Source organism: Myxocyprinus asiaticus, chromosome 24, assembly GCF_019703515.2.
Source record: "Myxocyprinus asiaticus isolate MX2 ecotype Aquarium Trade chromosome 24, UBuf_Myxa_2, whole genome shotgun sequence".
In the NCBI taxonomy this organism is placed as follows: domain Eukaryota; kingdom Metazoa; phylum Chordata; class Actinopteri; order Cypriniformes; family Catostomidae; genus Myxocyprinus; species Myxocyprinus asiaticus.
Window position 1 is genome coordinate 6,423,856 of NC_059367.1, and position 21,139 is coordinate 6,444,994.

General features: G+C 38.8%; 1 protein-coding gene across 3 annotated transcripts in view; it reads left to right on the top strand.

The window, feature by feature from the left end:
- The first annotated feature begins 277 nt into the window (after window positions 1-277).
- The window catches only part of LOC127415022 (ATP-binding cassette sub-family D member 1), a 34,503-nt gene continuing 13,641 nt past the window's right edge, over window positions 278-21,139 (top strand). For all 3 annotated transcript variants that reach the window (XM_051653484.1, XM_051653485.1, XM_051653486.1), the window contains exons 1-6: window positions 278-2,249; window positions 4,154-4,334; window positions 6,615-6,757; window positions 7,559-7,730; window positions 9,603-9,697; window positions 17,752-17,897. In XM_051653484.1, the coding sequence (XP_051509444.1) occupies window positions 1,326-2,249; window positions 4,154-4,334; window positions 6,615-6,757; window positions 7,559-7,730; window positions 9,603-9,697; window positions 17,752-17,897 (1,661 nt within the window). In that variant the 5' untranslated portion in view covers window positions 278-1,325. The remainder of the gene's footprint in view (window positions 2,250-4,153; window positions 4,335-6,614; window positions 6,758-7,558; window positions 7,731-9,602; window positions 9,698-17,751; window positions 17,898-21,139) is intronic.

Consider the following 21,139-nt stretch of genomic DNA (forward strand, 5'->3'; position numbering starts at 1 on the left):
GACAGACAGACATATGGACGGACAGATAGAGAGACATATAGGCTAGATAGATAGACAGACAGATAGATAGATAGACTGTGACAATAACAACAGAGTACTATAGCGCAGTAATAAAAACAAACAGCGTAAATAAACGTTTGTAATCGAGCGTTCTGGAAAGATGCCCGTGATTAACAGTCTGGTGTTACTTTGTAAAATGTGAAGTAAATGAACAAGAGAGCGTGCTGTTCACTCCACCTATCGGCGCAGTTTAGTCTGTGATTATTGCGGCTGTTTTTCTATACAGTAAAACCCGGTGCAGCTGACAGCGATTCACGCATAGACTCAATCAATTACACCGGCGGCTTTCATACTGCATTTGGAGCGTTTGGGGGTTATAAGTGATAAAGACTGCATGTGCTCATCATGATGGGGGTCTGTCACGTTTCACATCTTGATCTGTAGATTAGAGGAACAGGGCAAAAGTTCCGACCGAGGAAGTTGAACTGAAGTCCATGTTAGCCAACAGCGCTAGCTCAGCTCAAACGACACTTATTTGATATTTACATGCTGTTTAATTCACTATAGTGGATATGTAAAGGTGTAAATAGTGTTTATAGCTACTTGCATTGAGTTTTTGTGTCGCACAGTTCGTTTTTTACTTAAGTGAGTTTATTAGCTTGACATTTGCTAGCTGTTACTTTGAACTACCTCTTCTGTCAGGTCGAAAGTTTGCGAAATTATTTACCATAGCGTGTTTTACGTTAGTTTACGCACAAAATATTAACATAACATTGCTCTTTGCCTTTATCTAAAGGAGTAGGAATCTAAAGGTATTGCTCAGGAGACATGTTAACTTTCTCTCAGATGTTTCACCTAAAATTCCTTAGCAGGAACAAAAATAGAAAATACATTATTGACCTATAGAAACAGTGTAGAGCTATAAAATTAATGTGGATAGCATAGCTCAAATCATTTGTTCTTGGACAAATTTGACGAGAAAGATTTATATTGAGTTCTCTGACTTTTCATAGCATACTTTGATACCTTTGCAAATCTGAGAACAGTTTGGGACATTGTTGAGACCTCTACCGAAACTCTTGAGGAGGCACGTGTGAGATTACTCAAGATATTACTCTGCTGTCTCAGAAACATTTTAGATTTCCTATGAATTGACCAACACGAAAAAAGTTTAGTTTGACATGCGGTCAGTTTGCATAAATTGAAATTGAAATCGTTTATAGGCCTTTTCAATTAGTTTACATGAATAAATGTTAATATAGCTGTGTACATTAGAGATATCTACTTTCCAGTAACTTTTGTCAGTATCAGTAAGCTCAATCAAAATGTCTGTGTACTCAAAATTGCCCTCCCAGCTCAAGAAACCCCTTGCGAGAAAGATGGTTCTCCTCCTGGTCGCTCTATACGGGGCGAAGAAACTTTCCCCTTATGTATATGGCAGGCTTAAAGGAATGACTAGTAAACAGGTTAATGACTCTGACCCGGTTACCTCCAAAGGAGAATCCCAAGACGTTGCAGAGAGCAGAAAAAAGAAAAACTCCCCAGCTGTGAACCGTGAATTCTTGGAGAGATTGAGCCATCTCTTGAAAATCCTCTTTCCTCGTTTTTTCTGCAAAGAACTCAGCCTTCTTGGCTTCCACTCTCTCGCCCTCATTTCACGCACCTTTCTGTCCATTTACGTGGCCAACTTGGATGGGAAAATTGTGAAAACCATTGTGAAGAAAGACCCCAGGGCGTTTGTGGTGGAGTTAACCAAGTGGCTGCTCATTGCCATTCCTGCCACGTTTGTGAACAGTGCCATCCGTTACCTGGAAGGTCAGCTCTCCCTTGCCTTCCGCACCAGGCTGGTCACCCATGCCTACATGCTATATTTCAGTGACCAGACGTACTATCGTGTCAGCAACATGGATGGTAGATTGGCAAACCCTGACCAGTCCTTGACAGAAGATATGGTCATGTTTGCTGGCTCTGTGGCTCATCTGTACTCAAACCTAACCAAACCTATTCTCGACGTGGTGGTCACCTGTTACACGCTCATAAAAGCTGCTGAGTCCAAAGGTGCCAACACCACATGGCCCTCCATCATAGCTGGCATAGTGGTGGCACTTACTGCCAAGGTTCTGAGAGCGTTCTCGCCCCGCTTTGGTAAACTGGTGGCTGAGGAGGCCAGGAGGAAAGGGGACCTGAGATACATGCATTCACGTATTATCGCCAATTCAGAAGAGATCGCCTTCTATGGGGGACATAAGGTAAGAGAATAATCTTAAATAGGGGAAGCCGGGGCTAGTTATCACACTTTTCACTCCAGTGAATAGTCCAGTGTGGGGTTGTTTTTGAAAGTTAATTTCTCTGCAGACAACATAACATTAAATGTCTATAACATATAGGTGTTATACAAATACATAATACAAATACCTTTATATTTAATATAGGTGTTTATAACATACCATTATTTGCTTGCATCTGAAAGAAACAGCTAATGCTGTTAATTATACAGGGGATCTTCTAACTAGGTACATTATGAAAATATAAATTGTACCAATTATATTTTATTAGTTTTTCTTCATTTTGGTCACATTTTGGCTTTTTAAAAATGAACAAATCCATGCATTCAATCAATAAATATGATATTATATTGCATATATTATATTATATTTTTTTCATTTTTGTTGTTTAATTGCATCATTTGTACTATTTACAGGTATTTACATTGATTTGTTGAACACATGCTAATAACCAGTACTGTCTCTTTAAGGACATTTCTGTAAAGAGCGTCTTTAAATTAATGCACGTTAACGAGAGAGACTCGAACGACTTTATCTCATGTGTCCTACACATGATTAGAATTAAATATTTATTTTTTGTTGTTTTTGATCAACAACTGACTGTAGAGAACAGAAATGGTATCAAAAGAGTCATTAGTCAATGACAAATGGATCACGTGGATCTCGTCTTTGGACACACATAGAACAACTTTTACTCTCAATATGCAGTAAAATAATCTTGCTGCTGAATACTCCATCACTATACTACACAGTCATTGAAAACTGAAATCTAAACATTTACCAGCCAGTTGCCAATATGCATTTTAGCCACATAGAACGAAATTTGTTTGCAAATGCGAGTGATTCCCTCTCATTGTAGTGGAGGGCTGTGCATAGAGTTAAAGATCAATAAGAATCGATATCGAGTTTATTTAAATGAAGATCGTGGTGCATCAGAAAATCTATATTTTTACCAGCCCCTAAAATATACCCTTTTCCTGAGAAAAGTCACAGATCAACCTTTCAGTTTAAATCTAAATTAATATCATAATTATATAGTTGACCCTTGCCCGAGTGTGACCCTTGATCCCATTGTGGTTTAATTGTGTTCACAAGTTTATCCGACAGCTGTAAAATATGATATTGGTATTTATTGGATATTAGTTTGGATTTTAGTTTGGAAAATTCTATTTTAAGGCAGGTGTTTGAACTAACATACAAACCGCTGATAAAACAAACATTTGTATGTGTACTTTCGACTCAAATCTTTTAGTTATTGAGAAATAATGTAGCCCTTGTGGCTACTGTCCCCAGTCTTTCCTGTAAGTCAAAAAAAAAAATGATTGACCAAATAAAAAATGTATGTATGAATCTTTGAATTACAAGACCGAGGAACAAACACGTGGGTTCATTGTGTCATATTATGCACGTGTGCCAGTGATAAAACAATTGCCCCCCCTAAAAACATGTTCCTGAACTTTGCGGTCATGTGGTCAGAGAAAATGTTCACAGTGCAGAGGTCATGTGACGTGTTTGAACAAAGAGAAGACGCTGGAATTGGGTTAAAAGTCTGTGTGGGTCTCTCTGACCCCAAGCATACGCTCACACCCACTGCATTTAGCAGCTCTTAACATGCAGTATGATTTTAAAGTGCTCTGATGTCACTTTAAAAAATGTGAATTCCTTATTATAACAAATATTATGAATGAAACGAAGTCATTATGAATTAATAAGCCAAGAACAACCTGCTGGGATTTTATTATTGGAAACAAACCTGTGTGCGAGTACACTTGTGTATTCCTCACCTTGATGTTGTCTTGTTGCCTGTGTATCTGCGTGTATGCATGTCTCCGTGCATGTTTGCGTGCCTGCATGTGTGCCCTGCGCAGATCGAGATGCTGCAGCTGCAGCGGAGCTACAGCTCGCTGTCCGAGCAAATTAACCTGATCCTGTTCAAGAGATTGTGGTATGTCATGCTGGAGCAGTTCCTGATGAAATATCTCTGGAGCGCATCGGGCCTGGTTATGGTTGCTGTGCCCATCATCACTGCCACCGGATACTCTAAATATGGTATGGATTTAATGATGATTATCTGTAATTATTTTTGCTCTGTCTGTGGCTCCAGGCTCTTTGGTTCTGTGAAGTCCAAAACATTCTAGTACACTTGTTGATACATATGGTGCTCTTAAAGGCACTTCAACATCTTCAACTCCGGAGCATTTTTGGGCTGCTGCCTGCAATTTTTCACACTCAAATTTAAAAGCTCACCATTCACACATACTGTGGACTAATTGCCAAAAATGTGTGAATATAACTTTTTCTATTGTCCTAACTTTGAAAGCATGTTATTCTGGTTCTGTTCACTCCATCTCCCTCCAACAAATCTTATTTTATTCCACTAGATGGCCACAAGTACTAGATATTTTTCACCTTCCGTCACAAAATGCCAATCCGAAATGAGGGCGGCACTCTAATGTCCTCACAGATGTGCTCGTCCATAGACATTCAGTCTAATTTTCAGTTCATGCACCACCCCCACTGTTTCATCGAATATCTCGGCCTCTGAGTGGACTAGAAGCTCAATCTAGGTGTCATAAGCAAGCTCCCTTTTGCGATGATGTATAATATTTTATGATCCATAGTCGATAACATATATTTCTGATGACTTGTTTAGCATGCTGTCCCTGCTGGACCTCATATTTTGATCTGGACATCTAAAATCAAATTTACACTATAATAACCTATAACGCTATAAAACCGCTGTAAAAAAACATTTGTATAAACATTTATTTAAACATTTCCAAGAACAGATTTAGAATACTGATCATAAAATATATATAGCCTAACATATGAAAACCCTTGTGAAAACATGTGCTCCTGAAATAATAGCATTTAAAGAGTATAAAGTATTAGCTAATATTAGCATGACCTTTTAAGAAGTCATGGTGTTGTTAATCATTTTAGGTACTGTTATTAATTTTCCATGTTTTATACAGTTGATTGGTGATCAGCTCAATTCACCAAACGCTGACAGGGGGTGCTGCAGCACCCTCAGCACCCCTATTTCCCATGGCTATGCTTGTATGTTTCAGCCTTAAGACATCTATATGTAAACAACCTCTTTTAAAAACTTTTTTTGCTTACAGTGGGCCTTGTTCATGTATCAAAAGCAGAACAAATTTATGTATGAATGATTTACACAGAATTTGTTCTGCTAATGTTTCATGAGTGAACCCCATTGTATAGCATACGTTTACTTTTGTTTTTTTATAGCCTTCAATTTGCACATTGCTTGAAGGAGTGTGTTTGGCTTCATGTGGGAAAACTGGCTGTTAAAACATAAAATCTGGCCATTTTTACCCAATTATTTTATGAAATTATTAACATTATATGAAATATCAAAGTAATTGTTAGTTGTAGGCCTAATTAAGATTTTTAAATGTTAGGGCTGGGTATTGATAGATTTAATGATTTGATTCCGATTTACAAGCTTTCTATTCCGATTTCGACTCGGATTGATTCGATATTGTTTGAAATGGGTATATTTCAATTATAATGTCCATTTTGCATACATATGAAAAAAAAAATCTCTGCCAGCTAATGTTGTTAATTATACAGGGGTCCTGTGGGGCCTGGGTAGCTCAGCGAGTATTGACGCTGACTACCACCCCTGGAGTCATGAGTTCGAATCTAGGGTGTGTTGAGTGATTCCAGACAGGTCTCCTAAGCAACCAAATTCCTTTAAATAAAGAAATAAAATTATACAGGGGTCTGTCTAACTAGATAAATTACGAAAATATTAATTAAATATTATTTATATTAATTAAAATTATATAATGTTTTATTTGTTTTTCATTATTTTGTTCACATTTTAGCTTTAATTTTTTTTTTACAAATACATGTATTCCATCAATAAATATAATATATTTCATATATTATATTTTGATATGTTTGTTTAATGCATAATTTTAACTATTTACAAAGTATTTGCATTGATTTGTAGAACACATGCTAAAAATCTGTACTGTCTCTTTAAGAAAACCAGCAGTTCTGTAAAGAGTGTCTTTAAATGAGTGCATATTAATGAGACAAGACTCAAATCATCCATGCTGTCCTCATCCGTCCTATTCATGTTTAAAATCAAACATTTATTTTTTGTTGTTTTTGATCAACAATTGACTGTAAAGAACAGAAAGGATATTAAAAGAGAAATTATTCAATGACAAATGGATTGCATGGATCTTGTCTTTGGACACACATTACACGGAAAGAGTTAAACCAGACTTGCAGTGAAAGTGTGAAACCCTTCTTACATGATTTTTCACTCTTGTTGTTGTGACGTCCAATCAGATTCAGAGGATGTGAAGCAAGCAGCCCTGGTGATGAAAGAAGAGGACTTGGTGAGTGAACGCACACAGGCCTTCACCACAGCCCGAAACCTTCTGAACGCTGGAGCTGACGCTGTGGAGAGAATCATGAGCTCCTACAAAGAGGTGAGATGCTTTCTCACACCACATGATCGACTTTTACCTTTTACCATTTCAGTTCTTTGCCACAAGCTCCTCCTAACTTTTCAAAAGGTGCCTTAGTTTTAACAGCATATTTGTGAAGGTCACATTTGAATAGGACCAGTTGTCGAAATGGTAACAAATCATCAATTTGCCAACTTATGGAGTTGATAATTTGCGGAATAGTTTTGTGTTTATGCCAGTTAGACCTGGAGAGAGCTATCTGTTAGCATTCCCCTTTGTCCCGCCAAATAAATCGGCCATTGGTAAAACATCTATTACAATACAATGAAATATTGGCAATTTATATGTTGCTTACAATAAATTTTATTTCGTCAAAATACACAGTTAATGGAGAAATATGCTTTTTTGCCACCAGAATGGTGTAGTTACTGCATCTACCAGCAGGGGCTACCTTAACCAGCAAAATCTAAAATCCCTTTATAGATGCTACGCATGTCATTAGGAAACTCTGACTTAAGAGTCTGCTTTCAAAGAGTTTGAGACAATCACAATGTTCTGAAGGGCTAAATTTATCTAATCTTTGTCATGAAAATGTAGCAAAATAAACAACATTGCAGACATTGTGCATTCAGCTTTAGATAAATCGTGCCCTGCCATTATTTCCAGCTATGTGAGTGAAAGAAGTTGTAGCTTTATCTGAAAAGTTTATCAAACTGTTTTACTGAAATATTTACCGGTTGTCCTGCATGAAAGTGACTAATAACCACTTGGCTATCACTTCTCAAAATCACTTATCTTTCCTAACCTTTAATCCCTCTGCAGGTCACAGAACTGGCTGGATATACGGCCCGTGTCTATGAGATGTTCGAGGTGTTTGAGGATGTGCGTGTCGGGGTGTACCGCCGCTCAGCTGTTGAGGTGAAGCCGGAGGAGATGGGGGCGGCTCAGGAGGTGAAACATGGCATGAGAGTGGAAGGACCGCTCCAGATCAGAGGTGCGATAATTTGAGGCCCCTTTTTCATATGTTCAAAGGGAAGCTATGTACAGTATATTTATAATGTAGTCACATGGAGGCAGTACTATAGGCACATTACCATACAAATATAGTATGGTTGTATGCATATACTATTGCATATATAAACATCTTCTCCTTGTCTCATTATTTGATTGGACTGCCAAGAATTAAGACTTTTGTACAAAAAAATTATAAAAAATGCAAAATGCCAAATAACCCTTGTTTCCAAGATGAGAACAGGATGCCACTGGATATAGAAACATGGTGAGGTCAGGTGACAGCATGTAGTATACAGTGATGTGAAAAAGTATTTGCCCCCTTCCTGATTTCTTCTATTTTTTTTTTTTATACTAAATTGTTTTAGATCTTCAAATGAGATATAACAAAACAAAGGCAACTTGAGTAAACACAAAATACAGTTTTCAAATATATCTATATTTTTATTGAAGCTAATAAAATGTATCCAACACCTATATTACCCATGTGAAAAACTAACTGCCCCCTTAAACTTAATAGCTGGTTGTGCCACCTTTAGTAGCAACAACTACAACCAAACGCTTCCGGTAACTGGAGATCAGTCTTTCACAATGCTGTGGTGGAATTTTGGCCCACTCTTCTTTCCTGAACTGCTTTAGTTCAGCCACATTGGAGGTTTTTCTAACATGATCTGCCCGTTTAAGGTCCACAGCATCTCAATCGGGTTCAAGTCAGGACTTTGACTAGGCCACTCCAAAACTTTAATTTTGCTTCTTTTGAGCCATTCAGAGGTGGACTTACTCCTATGTTTGTATCATTGTCTTGCTGCATAATCCATTTGCGCTTGAGCTTCAACTCACGGACTGATGACCGGACGTTCTCCTTTAGGATTTTCTGGTAGAGAGCAGAATTCATGTTTCTCTCTATTATCAATTAAAAAAGTCTCCCTGACCCTGAAGCAGCAAAGCACCCCCACACCATCACACTACTACCACCATTCTTGATGTAGGCATGATGTTCTTTTTGTGGAATTCTGTGTTTGATTTACAACAGATGTAACGTGACTCCTGTCTTCCAAACAGTTCCACTTTCAACTCATCAGTCCACAGAACATTCTCCCAAAAGCTTTGATCTCACTGTGGTTCTTTGGAGTCCCAGTGCCTTTGAAATAGCTTTGTAACCCTTCCCAGACTGATGTATTTCAATCACCTTTTTCCTCATAATTTCTGGAATTTCTTTTGACTTTGGCATAGTGTGCCACTGGGTGAGACCTTTTAGCCAGCTTCATGCTGCTGAAAAAGTTCTATTTAGGTGTTGATTTGATTGAACATGGCTGTCAGTAATCAGGCCTGAGTGTGTCTAGTCCAGCTGAACCCCATTAGGAATGCAGTTTCATAGATTTGGGGATTTAGTAATTAAGGGGGCAAATACTTAATCACACATACCCAGTTGGTATTGGATATCATTTTTGCTTCAGTAAATAACATTATCATTTAAAAACTGTATTTTGTGTTTACTCAGATTGTCTTTGTTTTATGTTAGATTTTGTTTCAATTTTTGAAACAATTTAGTATGAGATATACACAAAAACAGGAGAAATCAGGATCGGGCAAATACTTTTTCACAGCACTGTACTAACATTTAAAACATTTATCATGTACAATGTATACTGTTTTGCATACTATTTTTGTAAACTATGCAGTATACTGCATACATACTGCTCAGTATTGATAAATCCTAAACATAAAGCCTGTTACATTGAGTAACTGTCTTGTTTGTCTCTCTCTCTCTCTCTCTCTCTCTCTCTCTCTCTCTCTCTCTCTCTCTCTCTCTCTCTCTCTCTGTGTGTGTGTGTGTGTGCGTGCGCATGTTTAGGTCAAGTGGTCGATGTGGAACAGGGCATCAAATGTGAGAATCTGCCCATTATAACCCCTACTGGTGATGTGGTGGTTTCCTGTCTAAACATCCAGGTAAAACATCCAGAGTCATTATAATTCATACTGCTAAATGGATGTTGCGTGCTTTGCATAGTTGTTACAAACAACTAAAACTGTTCTTCACTTTTCAGCGGGATGGTATATTAAATTATTTGTAACTGTATGGTGCAATATTTTGTACTCATGTAGAGTAAACAAGTCAATGGTCTGATGCAACAGGCTGTTGTTTGCATGATTCATCTGAATCTGTCAGTGAGTTTCTCTTGTCTGTTCTGATTTCTTTGGCCCAGTCCTAAGAGAACTACACTGATAAAACAAAGTGTAAAAGATATCAGGTTTTGCTTTGTGTTATTGTGTCTGACCATTGATAGTTTAAAATGCGATTAGGTAAAGATATATTACCACCTTAAAGCAGTGGTTCTCAACTGGTTTTGCTTTAGGACCCAGATTTTACATCGGACATTAAGTGGTGACCCCAAATTTAGCGTATGAAAGTAAGCAAAAAAATCCAACATCTTAAAATCCACAATGAACATTTATTTACAGTGTATTGCCATAAACTGCTTAGACCCATCAATATGCAAAAGTAACATGATATATCCTAAATAGGTAGCGAATACTGACACATTTTAACTGCATAAACATTAACAAAAGTGTGATTTACCAATCTTATAGAAAGGCTTGGCCAAATATTTTAATAGTATTAGCCATATTACCAAGCACAAAATACCACAAAGTTTAATTGGACGCACAACCTTTGATGTCGACAACAAAAGATATGGGATAAAAAAGATATGTATTTAGCTCCCTCGCTCTTATTGAGTCTATTGCTTGCATTACCTGTTAACAGTATTATTGCTATAATTTGCTTATGTTTTTGAAGGTATTGATTTGCTTTGTTCTACTGTGTTTAGAGATAAAGCCAATCACTCTGTACAACTCGGTGCATGTTGGCACGATTTGAAGCCATAAACTCTAAAGCTAGCAAGACAAGTGCAGCAAAACAAGTCGACAGTACCACAGATTTACCTTTGATCTGTTCTTACAATTGCTGTTTATTATGCACATTTTAAATATTTACCTGCTGAGCTGATGCATACTACTGATATAGATTGCTCTTTCAAAGCTCAGGAGACTTAATAGAGTTTTAATTTGTTTAGTATATGTTTAATAATTGTCTCAGGATAAAAATGCTGAAGTATTTTTTTTTATATTAATAAAAATAAATGACACACACTTTGATTTTTAGATGAATATAATCTCACAAAACAAGTCTGAAATGCACTAGTGACTAATGTGCGATATGAATGCAATGGATGCATATGTACTGGACATCTTTAGGGCACATGTCCTGAGTCTTGTTTGAGGGTTTGCTCCCTTATGATTAATTCATGTTTCCTGCTAAATTCTTAGAAATAGGTCATGAGTACCGCTGCGTGACCCCCCCCCCACTGGTCTATCCCAGACAATGTGCTGATTATATTCCATTCGTGCTTTGGTGTGCTCTTAGAGTTTCCAAGACAGCGTCTCGATTTGCAGGGGCGGTATGGTGCTAATACCCTTTCATAGCCTTGATGTCGCAGTCATGTGGTGCGCTCATGACACAATACATATTACCTATAATGCCCTCTGAGAGTTCCCTAAACCCAGCAGCACAGCCAAAAGCAGGCCTCCTCTCGCAAACCAAAAGGAAGAAAGCAAGGAAAACGATGTCATAGATAAAACCTTTGTTAAAGGGTTACTATAAAATGAGATTTGTTGTGTGGAACACAACATTTTTGCATCGTTCTTTTCCATTTATTGAAATCCGATACCACACTAATGTACTCGTACTTGTGCAGGTAAAAATGCTCCGATACCAAAAACCAATACCATTTGACGTACGAATGTCATTACGTAAACAATCAGCGCACAAATTCTAATCACGATATGTCCTAGTGAGATTATTTAACCGCAAAAGCTGCAATTTAATGAGATAAATATATCGTTTACTTTGCATGTGCAGTGCGCTTCGAATGTGTAAAGGCAGTGTTGTACCGACGCCAGCTGTACCGCCCATATCTTTAAAGCTCCTCGGCTCATACTGTGAAAACACCGTCAAGAGCATTGAGCGCTCTGTTTGTAGCAGATGACAGCGAACAGAGCGCAAATACTTTGTAGCGTGAGGCACATACGTACATACATAATTAAATAGCAGGCTTTTGCAGTTTGATCACATTGAGTCACGTAGCGTCCGGCTTTTTCAGACTGAAAAGCTGCCGTCATCATACAGAAGCACTTTAAAATAAAACCTCATTCAAAATAAAAGCTCAATTTAAACGAAAAGTATGACAGAAATATCACTGTTGTAAAGTTATGTAATATTCACTATATTACTACTACTACTACTACTACTAATAATAAATCAATGGTAATTGTATTATATTTAAACAATATCTCACATCTGTGATGCTCTGTTATGCAGCACTTTACCAATGCTGTATTTTGGATTGTGTTGTGAGGTTCTGTATATAAGCACTTCATTTGTTAAAAAATAATACAACATTATGTTGAAAATTAAGTGTTATATTTTCATTTGATTAAAGTTTTAATTCATTTATTTATTTTAACATTTTGATGATAAAACTGAAATAATGTGTTGATATGGAGTTCAGAAAAAAATAAAACAAAAAATAGGTATCGGACTCTGTATCGGCAAGTATCAGAAAAAAGTATCGGTACTCGCACTCCTCCTCAAAAAAATGGTTTCTGGACATCCCTAGATTTGAGACTTTGCACCGAGATTAGATGTGGTTCTCAAACCTATTTACTGTATCAGGAAAATAGTAAATTGCACTTTGCGGCACTTCGTTAACATACAATAAACCAACAGTTTGGGTGCATACACCCACAGATAGTGCAGACTAACGCTCACTTGGGATTTGCACTGTCACGAAAATCGTGCTTAGAATTAGCGCTATTACGAAAATTGGATAAAACATAGCGCACGTCATTGTGCTTAGCACTGCACCTGGCTTGGTCATGAAAAGCTATTTTATGGCTTTAGAAGACTTATGGTAATATAGACCTCAAGTCATATGGACTACTTTTATAGAGCTTTTTAGTTATTTTTGGAGCTCAACAGCACCCGTCCCCTTTTGCTTTCATTAAATGGGAAATAAATAGTCTCCTTTTGTGTCCCACAAAAAAAAGTCATATGGGCTTAGAATGACATGAGAGTGAGTAAATGACAGCATTTTCATTTTTGGAGAACCTTTCAACTTAGCTGCCAGACAAGCATCAAAACAAGCTAAAATCAAACAGCCAGCCTGTGTCTATACTTACAATTATCATTAACATCATCACCCCTTCCACATGACGTGAGTTGAGATGATTCACATTGGTTTGCTGTTGTGCTGAAGGTCTTTTAATAGTAATTGACGCTATTGCAGGATGCAGCACTGATGTGTTTATGTGTGTCTGGTGAATGGCTTTAAGATAATGATAGGGTACAGAGAGGGAGCGATCTGTTCTCTGTATGTTGTGCTGTACAGAGAGGCCTTTGAAAAGCATCAAGCCTTTCCCATCAGTGGCTCCTTTTAACCCTGTGGTTTTGCTGAATTTATAAACACATTTAGCCATTTCCTGTGGTTTGTCCCGTGTGTCTCTCTCACTCTCTTGCTGTCTGGATGTGTGATGGCAGGGGTCTTTGACATTTTTCAGGTCAAGGACTCCTTGGTGGATAGAGAGATGGAATAGGAACCCCGTGTTACATATTGTATAAAATTGAGTATTGCATTTTAAGCCTGGCCTATATTAACAGGCATATAGAGTGGTCAGAATACCAAAATTTCAGTTTCTAGGACCAAATCCAGTGAAGTGTCACTATTCTCAATTACAGCACCATATCAAAAACAGGGCTCCACATTAAGCATTGTCATGTGCTTGTCCTTCAGACAAGTAAATTGATCATTCACTTGTATGAGTAAAAAAGTTACTTGTCCGGAGACAAAAAAAAAAGGATGTAAGAAAAAAAAAGAAAAGCATCCATCGACATCATTTACACCTTAGAACCATTAAGAACACAGTGTAGAAAGACGGTAAATGAATTTCTTTCTTCTGAGGAACACAAAATTAGAATTTTGGCAGAAAGTTAGTCACAGTCACTATTCACTGTCACTGCATCTTTTTTCCCCATAAAATAAAAGTGAATTGAGACTGAAACTAACATTCTCCCTAACGTCTCCTTTTGGGCTCCATGGAAGATAGAAAGTGAGACAGGTTTGGAACAACATAAAGGTGAGTAATGACAGAATTTTTGGTAACACTCTACAGTAAGGTTCATTAACATTAGATAATGCATTAGCTATCATGAACTAACAACGAACAATATTTTACAGCTTTTCTCAATCTTAGTTAATGTTAGTTACTAAAAAAAATAAAAATACAATTGCTCATTGTTAGTTCATAGTGCATGAACTAATGTTAACATATACAACTTTTTATTTTAATGTATGAAAATATATTAATATACTGTATGTTGGAATTGACATTAACCAAGATTAATAAACTATATAGAAGTGGTGTTTATTGTTAGTTCTTGTTAACTGATGTAGTTAACTATCGTTTACAAATGGAACCTTTTTATAAAGTGTTACCAAATTTTCATTTTTGGGTAAATCATCTCTTTGAGAGTACAAGTCAATTCACACCAGTTGCATTAAAAATGGCTGTTTTGGGGGCCCGGGTAGCTCAGCGAGTAAAGACACTGACTTCCACCCCTGATCATAGGACCACCCCTGGAGTTCGCTAGTTCGAATCCAGGGCGTGCTGAGTGATTCCAGCCAGGTCTCCTAAGCAACCAATTTGGCCCAGTTGCTAGGGAGGGTAGAGTCACATGGGGTAACCTCCTCGTGGTCGCTATAATGTGGTTCGCTCTCGGTGGGGCGCGTGGTGAGTTGTGTGTGGATGCCGCGGAGATAGCGTGAAGCCTCCACACGCGTTATGTCTCCGCGGTAACGTGCTCAACAAGCCACGTGATAAGATGCGTGCATTGACGGTCTCAGATGCGGAGGCAACTGAGATTCGTCCTCCGCCACCTGGATTGAGGCAAGTTACTATGCCACCATGAGGATTTAGAGCGCATTGGGAATTGGGCATTCCAAATTGGGGAGAAAAAGGCTGAAAAAAAAAAAAAAAAAAACCTGGCTGTTTAATATTGACAAAATGCACTGAAAATGAGAGAACCTTGCTGCTAAATCACTTATGTTGTATATTCAAAACAGACATGCATATTAAAGATAGATATGTTTTTATTGTGTGTAATTTATTAATGTTATAGTATTAATATTATTATAATTTATATTGTTATATACTTATTAAAATTGACCGATTCACATGACAGAGAAAATACCTCGGATACGTACATTAGATGGCGCTCTAGAAAGATGAGAGATGTAACGAGTGCATATGTCTGTTTTAAGCATTTCTCTTCACTCTACAGATGGTATAATTACACAAAGCGTTTTTGCAATTTCTGCCTTTCTTGCTGTTTTATGAGGGAGCGCCACGATGTGACGAGACAAAATTAGATCTTTCCAACGTTGTGCTCTTGCGTTGAAGACAGCTTTGTTGATTATAAACTTGAGCAATAGTTTTATCGCATCGCTCGCTTATAAAGACGTGGTACAACACCATTCGCATGTCCAATTAACAGGTTTATACCCATTTATATATGTAAATTCTAAAGTTCAGCAGATACGCGCTTCCCCATTGCTCGCACTCACAAGCTGCTGAATGCTGCACCATGAGTGAAGGCCAGAGGGAGAGAGGGCGACGCGATAGAGGGAATTCCCCGCATTTTGAAAGTGAAACATGCGGGAATTATTAAAATTGTGCTCAATCCCCGCAATCCTGCACTATTGAGCTAACATTTGTTATTGACATTTTAATCAGGCTTCTTGTCCGGTCGGGCAAGTAAAATTCTCTTTAACTTGCCTGTTCAAAATGTCCACTTGTCGCGGACAAGCGTTAATGTCGAGCCCTGCCAAAAATAGCTAATATGTTCTTGAACTTTTTTTTTTATTATTTTTATTTTTTTTATATATAAAGTTAAACACTGAGCGCATTTACATGCACACCTGTATGCTGATAACTGCCAAAAATCTGTGTATTCAAAATAATAATAATAATGAATAATAATACAAATAAAATAAAGGGGAGCCTACAAGCTTAGCATAAAACAGCATAACGTGGCGGTCCCATATACATTCTATGGAAAAAAGATGGAGAAAGGAGCTCTTAGCGCTATTTGATGTACAAAACAAGCTCAGATGGGACTTATGATAGAAATCAAATATTTTTCAGCCTAGGTAAGGCTTATTTTAAGTACCAGATTAATATTAAAGGGATTTAATGCCCATTGCAATGAATATGCAACCTATGTTGGGACTAGTTCTTTCAATTAGTCAAACTCCCCCTTAGACTTAGGAAAACATTTAATGTTACTTGAATTTATGATATTTTAGTGCATTTCTATTTTTATATTGTTAAAGTCTTTGTTTGGAAAATTTTAATAAAGCATTATATTGCTACATATTGATTTGTTTTCTTGCATTAGATGGAAATAAATGAATTTTGACAAGAAAAGAAGTGTATATATATAGTGTCAAATTTCAGCACTTTTTAAATCTGCAGTTAATCGCGATTAACTACAAAATATTATGCGATTAAAATTTTAATAGACTGACAGCACTAATATATACACCGGTCAGCCACAACATTTTTTTTTAGTTATTTTTTCTCCCAATTTGGAATGCCCAATTCCCAATGTGCTTTTAAGTCCTCGTGGTCGCGTAGTGATTCGCCTTAGTCCAGGTGGCGGAGGACGAATCCCAGTTGCCTCCGCGTCTGAGATTGTCAATCCGCGCATCTTATCACGTGGCTTGTTGAGCGCGTTGCCACAGAGACAGCGCGTGTGGAGGCTTCACACCATCCACCGTGGCAACCACGCTCAACTCACCACATGCCCCACCGAGAACGAACCACATTATAGCGATCACGAGGAGGTTACCCCATGTGATCTACCCTCCCTAGCAACCGTGCCAATTTTGTTGCTTAGGAGACCTGGCTGGAGTCACTCAGCATGCCCTGAGATTCGAACTAGCGAACTCCAAGGGTGGTCCTATGATCAGCCACAACATTAAAACCACCTGCCTAATATTGTGTAGGTCCCCCTCGTGCTGCCAAAACAGCACCAACCCGCATCTCAGAATAGCAATCTGAGATGCTATTCTTCTCACCACAATTGTACAAAGCGGTTATCTGAGTTACCGTAGAGTTTGTCAATTCGAACCAGTCTGGCCATTCTCTGTTGACCTCTCTCATCAACAAGGCATTTCCACAGAACTGCCACTCACTGGATGTTTTTTGTTTTTGGCACCATTCAGAGTAAATTCTAGAGACTGTTGTGCGTGAAAATCCCAGGAGATCAGCAGTTACAGAAATACTCAAACCAGTCCGTCTGGCACCAACAATCATCCATGCGATTATCTAATCAGCCAATCATGTGGCAGCAGTGCAGTGCATAAAATCATGCACATATGGGTCAGGAGCTTCAGTTAATGTTCACATCAACCATCAGAATGAGGAAAAAATTTGATATCAGTGATTTGGACCATGGCATGATTGTTGGTGCCAGATGGGCTGGTTTGAGTATTTCTGTAAATGCTGATCTCCTGGGATTTTCACACACAACAGTCTCTAGAATTTACTCCGAATGGTGCCAAAAACAAAACATCCAGTGAGTGGCAGTTCTGTGCATGGAAACACCTTGTTGATGAGAGAGGTCAACAGAGAATGGCCAGACTGGTTCGAACTAACAAAGTCTACGGTAACTCAGATAACCGCTCTGTACAATTGTGGTGAGAAGAATAGCATCTCAGAATGAGATGCGGGTTGGTGCTGTTTTGGCTGCGCGAGGGGGACCTACACAATATTAGGCAGATGGTTTTAATGTTGTGGCTGATTGGTGTATTTTATGGGATCTGTTTTGTATGTTCATGTGTCTTTTGTAAACATGCATATGTGGGTGGGTCTGTTGTCTGCAGGTTGATGAAGGAATGCATCTGCTCATCACAGGACCAAACGGTTGTGGAAAAAGCTCTCTGTTCAGAATCCTAAGCGGTCTGTGGCCTGTCTACAGTGGAGTTCTCTACAAGCCTTCACCTGAACACATGTTTTATATACCTCAACGGTACTGCACTACATGCTGACTGCATGCTGTGTCTACTATATGCATTAAAATACTGTCATGGGAAAGTATGTACTTATGAGAAGGGTTGGAAATCGAGAACCACTCCTTGTTGAGTAAAACCAATAAGAACAATTTTAGTTTTTTTAAAATTAAATTATTGTCGTTACTTTCGGTTCCATTATTGATTCTTGTACGACTACATTCTTCCATTGATCGAACAAAATACTTAAAAACAAAACAAAAAAAAAACACTGTTTCCTTCACTGTTATTCGTTAAGTGGAATCGGAGTCTGAACCAGAATCGTTAAATTACCATCTCGACTTTTGAGTATGAATTCAATTTAGACACCATTGCAGTATTGGACACAAAAATGTGATAAAATTGCATCTTGAAACCACAGACCCCTTTGTTGTGTACTGCTTGTGTTGGCATGTAAAAGTAAGCATATAGCTACATTTGCAACCTTAAAATCCTTTATTACTTAACATTCAGGTTCATACATTTAAAAACTGTTGTAGCAGTCTCGGCCTTGCATTGCTCACCTTTTGCTGAATTTTACAGCATGATTTGGGACAAACTAATCTTAATCTTGCATACTTAATAGTAGAGGTTGACCATAGTGGATTTTGCAGATACTGATAATTAAGCTGGTGAAAAAGGGCAGATAACCAATTTATTGAAAGTTTAAAAAAAAAAAAATCGTAGTCTTTACTTACTGTGATTGGCAACAAAGGTCCAAAATGAATAAAATCCCAGATACAGTAAAACCGATATATTGGTCAACCTTTACTAAATAGTATGGAATAGTATTGGAAATGGCTATGCAAATACCAATAGTATGTATTATGCAAATTGAAATATGAGCGTGGAAGGCAGAAGCTTCTTTGTTAAAGGTTCAGGGCCCAGTACTGAGACACAGTCTGCTGGATTTAGTTTTAGAATTAAGAACAATTTGAAGGCAGAGACGTGGGTGTGCACGCATGTGTTTATTTCCATTTCCCATGCCGTGCCATGTTAATTAGCACTGATGAGAGTGCAGATTAAACGGGGTAGCACAATCCAAAAGCAGTCAGCACATATGGTGCTCTTGTGACTGTTACATGTCTGCTTCATTACAACCCAACAGGAGTACAATGCCATCACTTCCTTGCATGATCACACGATGGGACGTGTCCAACATAATTTAAAACCAGCAGCTGCTTGTCATTTGGCCCACTTGCAGTTCAATGAACAAGACTGTTAAAAGAAAAAAAGAATTGAGCAAGAATTTGAAATAGAAATGATAATCAAAAAGAATTTATGGATTCATATTCCACTCAAAAAGCTATCTGCAGCAGAATGTTGAAATGTCTTTAAAATAATTTGATTCCAGTATTTTAAAACATAAATGAAACAGTTCTGAATAAGGACCAACCCAGCTTTGAACTGCATTTATAGAATGTGCTTCATGCATGATAATCTTGAGCAGACTAAATTTTTTAACACTTATTTCAGCAGTTTTAGCTTTAGTTTCATGTAAGTTATTACACGAATACATGTGTAAACTCAAGATAGACCGACAGATGGATAGATCAAACCAGAGAGATCATGCAATGAGGATAAAATGACATACACAGTGAGAAATATGGAGTACCCTTACGACTCCGTACACTTGACATTGCATGCTAACGCGTATGGGAGAGTGTCCTTCCACACAACCTTGTTGAAACCTCTCTACAATAACGGCAGTATTCTAATATTGGCTATGGTGTTTGAGCCTTTTTAGGCGCAAAGCTGTCTGCTATAGAAGCAGGTGCACGTGTTCGTTCATTCCTCTGAATTTTCTTCCTTCAAGATAGCGATTAATCTTTCGTCTAGAAGCCCTCTACTGTTACGACGTCGACTACACGAGTCAGCGGACGGAATCTTCGCGGCAACGAGAAGACTCTCCGCTTCCCTGCAGTGTTCCGGCAAACATCAATCTGCCTCGCCGCTTGACGCTTCACTGGTGAACGGGCTGCTTGTATATTGTTTATTGTGTGTGTGTGTGTGTGTGTGTGTGTGTGTGTGTGTGTGTGTGTGTGTGTGTGTGTGTGTGTGTGTGTGTGTATATATATATATATATATATATATATATATATATATATATATATATATATATATATATATATATATATACACACACACACACACACAATAAACAATATAAGTTGATGGGGGGGTGGAGGGTTGGGGTTGAGTCTGGCCCTTTTCTGCATATCGCTGCCCCCTTCGGCATATCGTGGCGCTGTTTTGTGGCCCGTTCTGCTTATCGCGGCCCATTCCGGCCCATCGGGAAAAGTCCCGGTTCTCCCGATGGCCAGTGTGCCCTTGCTGTGAGGGCATGAGTCTCAAGACGCTGCGCTCGCAAATCGCCCTCGTTCTGAGGGATGATTCAGCCTGCCGCGCCCTCCCACCCGCCTCTTATGTGATACCCGAGGGGTCACACGAGGAGACACGGTGGGGCCGCAAGGTCGAGCAGTATGAATTTGAGGAGGACCTCATACTGGCACACACCCCGCGAGCCCCCAATCCCCATGCAACGCATTTATGCCGATACATTACGTGTGTGACGAGCTCCGGCCCTCTGCAGGAGCGCACAGACTCGTCTCATTCGGCGGTTCTGATGCTGGGGATGATGATGTCATGTCTCTCGCTGCATCAGGCGAGTGGTCAGTGGATGATGCTACTGCCCCTCCCCCCAGCGAGGGCGAGGAGCGTGTATGCCCCGCTGACAAGGAGTTGCTTCACGTACTTTCAAGGGTGGCCGAAGAGGTCGATATTGAGTGGTCTCCTCCAGAGGAACCTACACAGTCTCGCCTTGATGAATGGTTCCTGTGGTCCAGACGCTGTTAAGCGACTGCGTCCCGTAGATCTGCCCCGTTCTTCCCTGAATTTCATAACAAACTGTCAAAAATGTGGCCCACGGAGAAGAAAACAGTCATGCCCAGCGAGTAGCAGGGCGCGGAATGCACGGCCCGTTCATCTTTCTAAGCCACGTCGACTAACATTCGCACTGGCTGGAAGAGCATACTAAGCGGCGGGCCAAACTGGTTCAGCACTCTGCGCAATGACGATACTCCAAGTTTTCCAAGCTAAGCTCCTGAAACAAATGGACGAGCAAGGCTATGATCCAGAGACATTCAAAGAGCATCTGGCTGACCCTCACGGAAATGCGTGACGTAGGAAAAGCCACTCTATTTGATGCTCGGGTGTCTCCAGC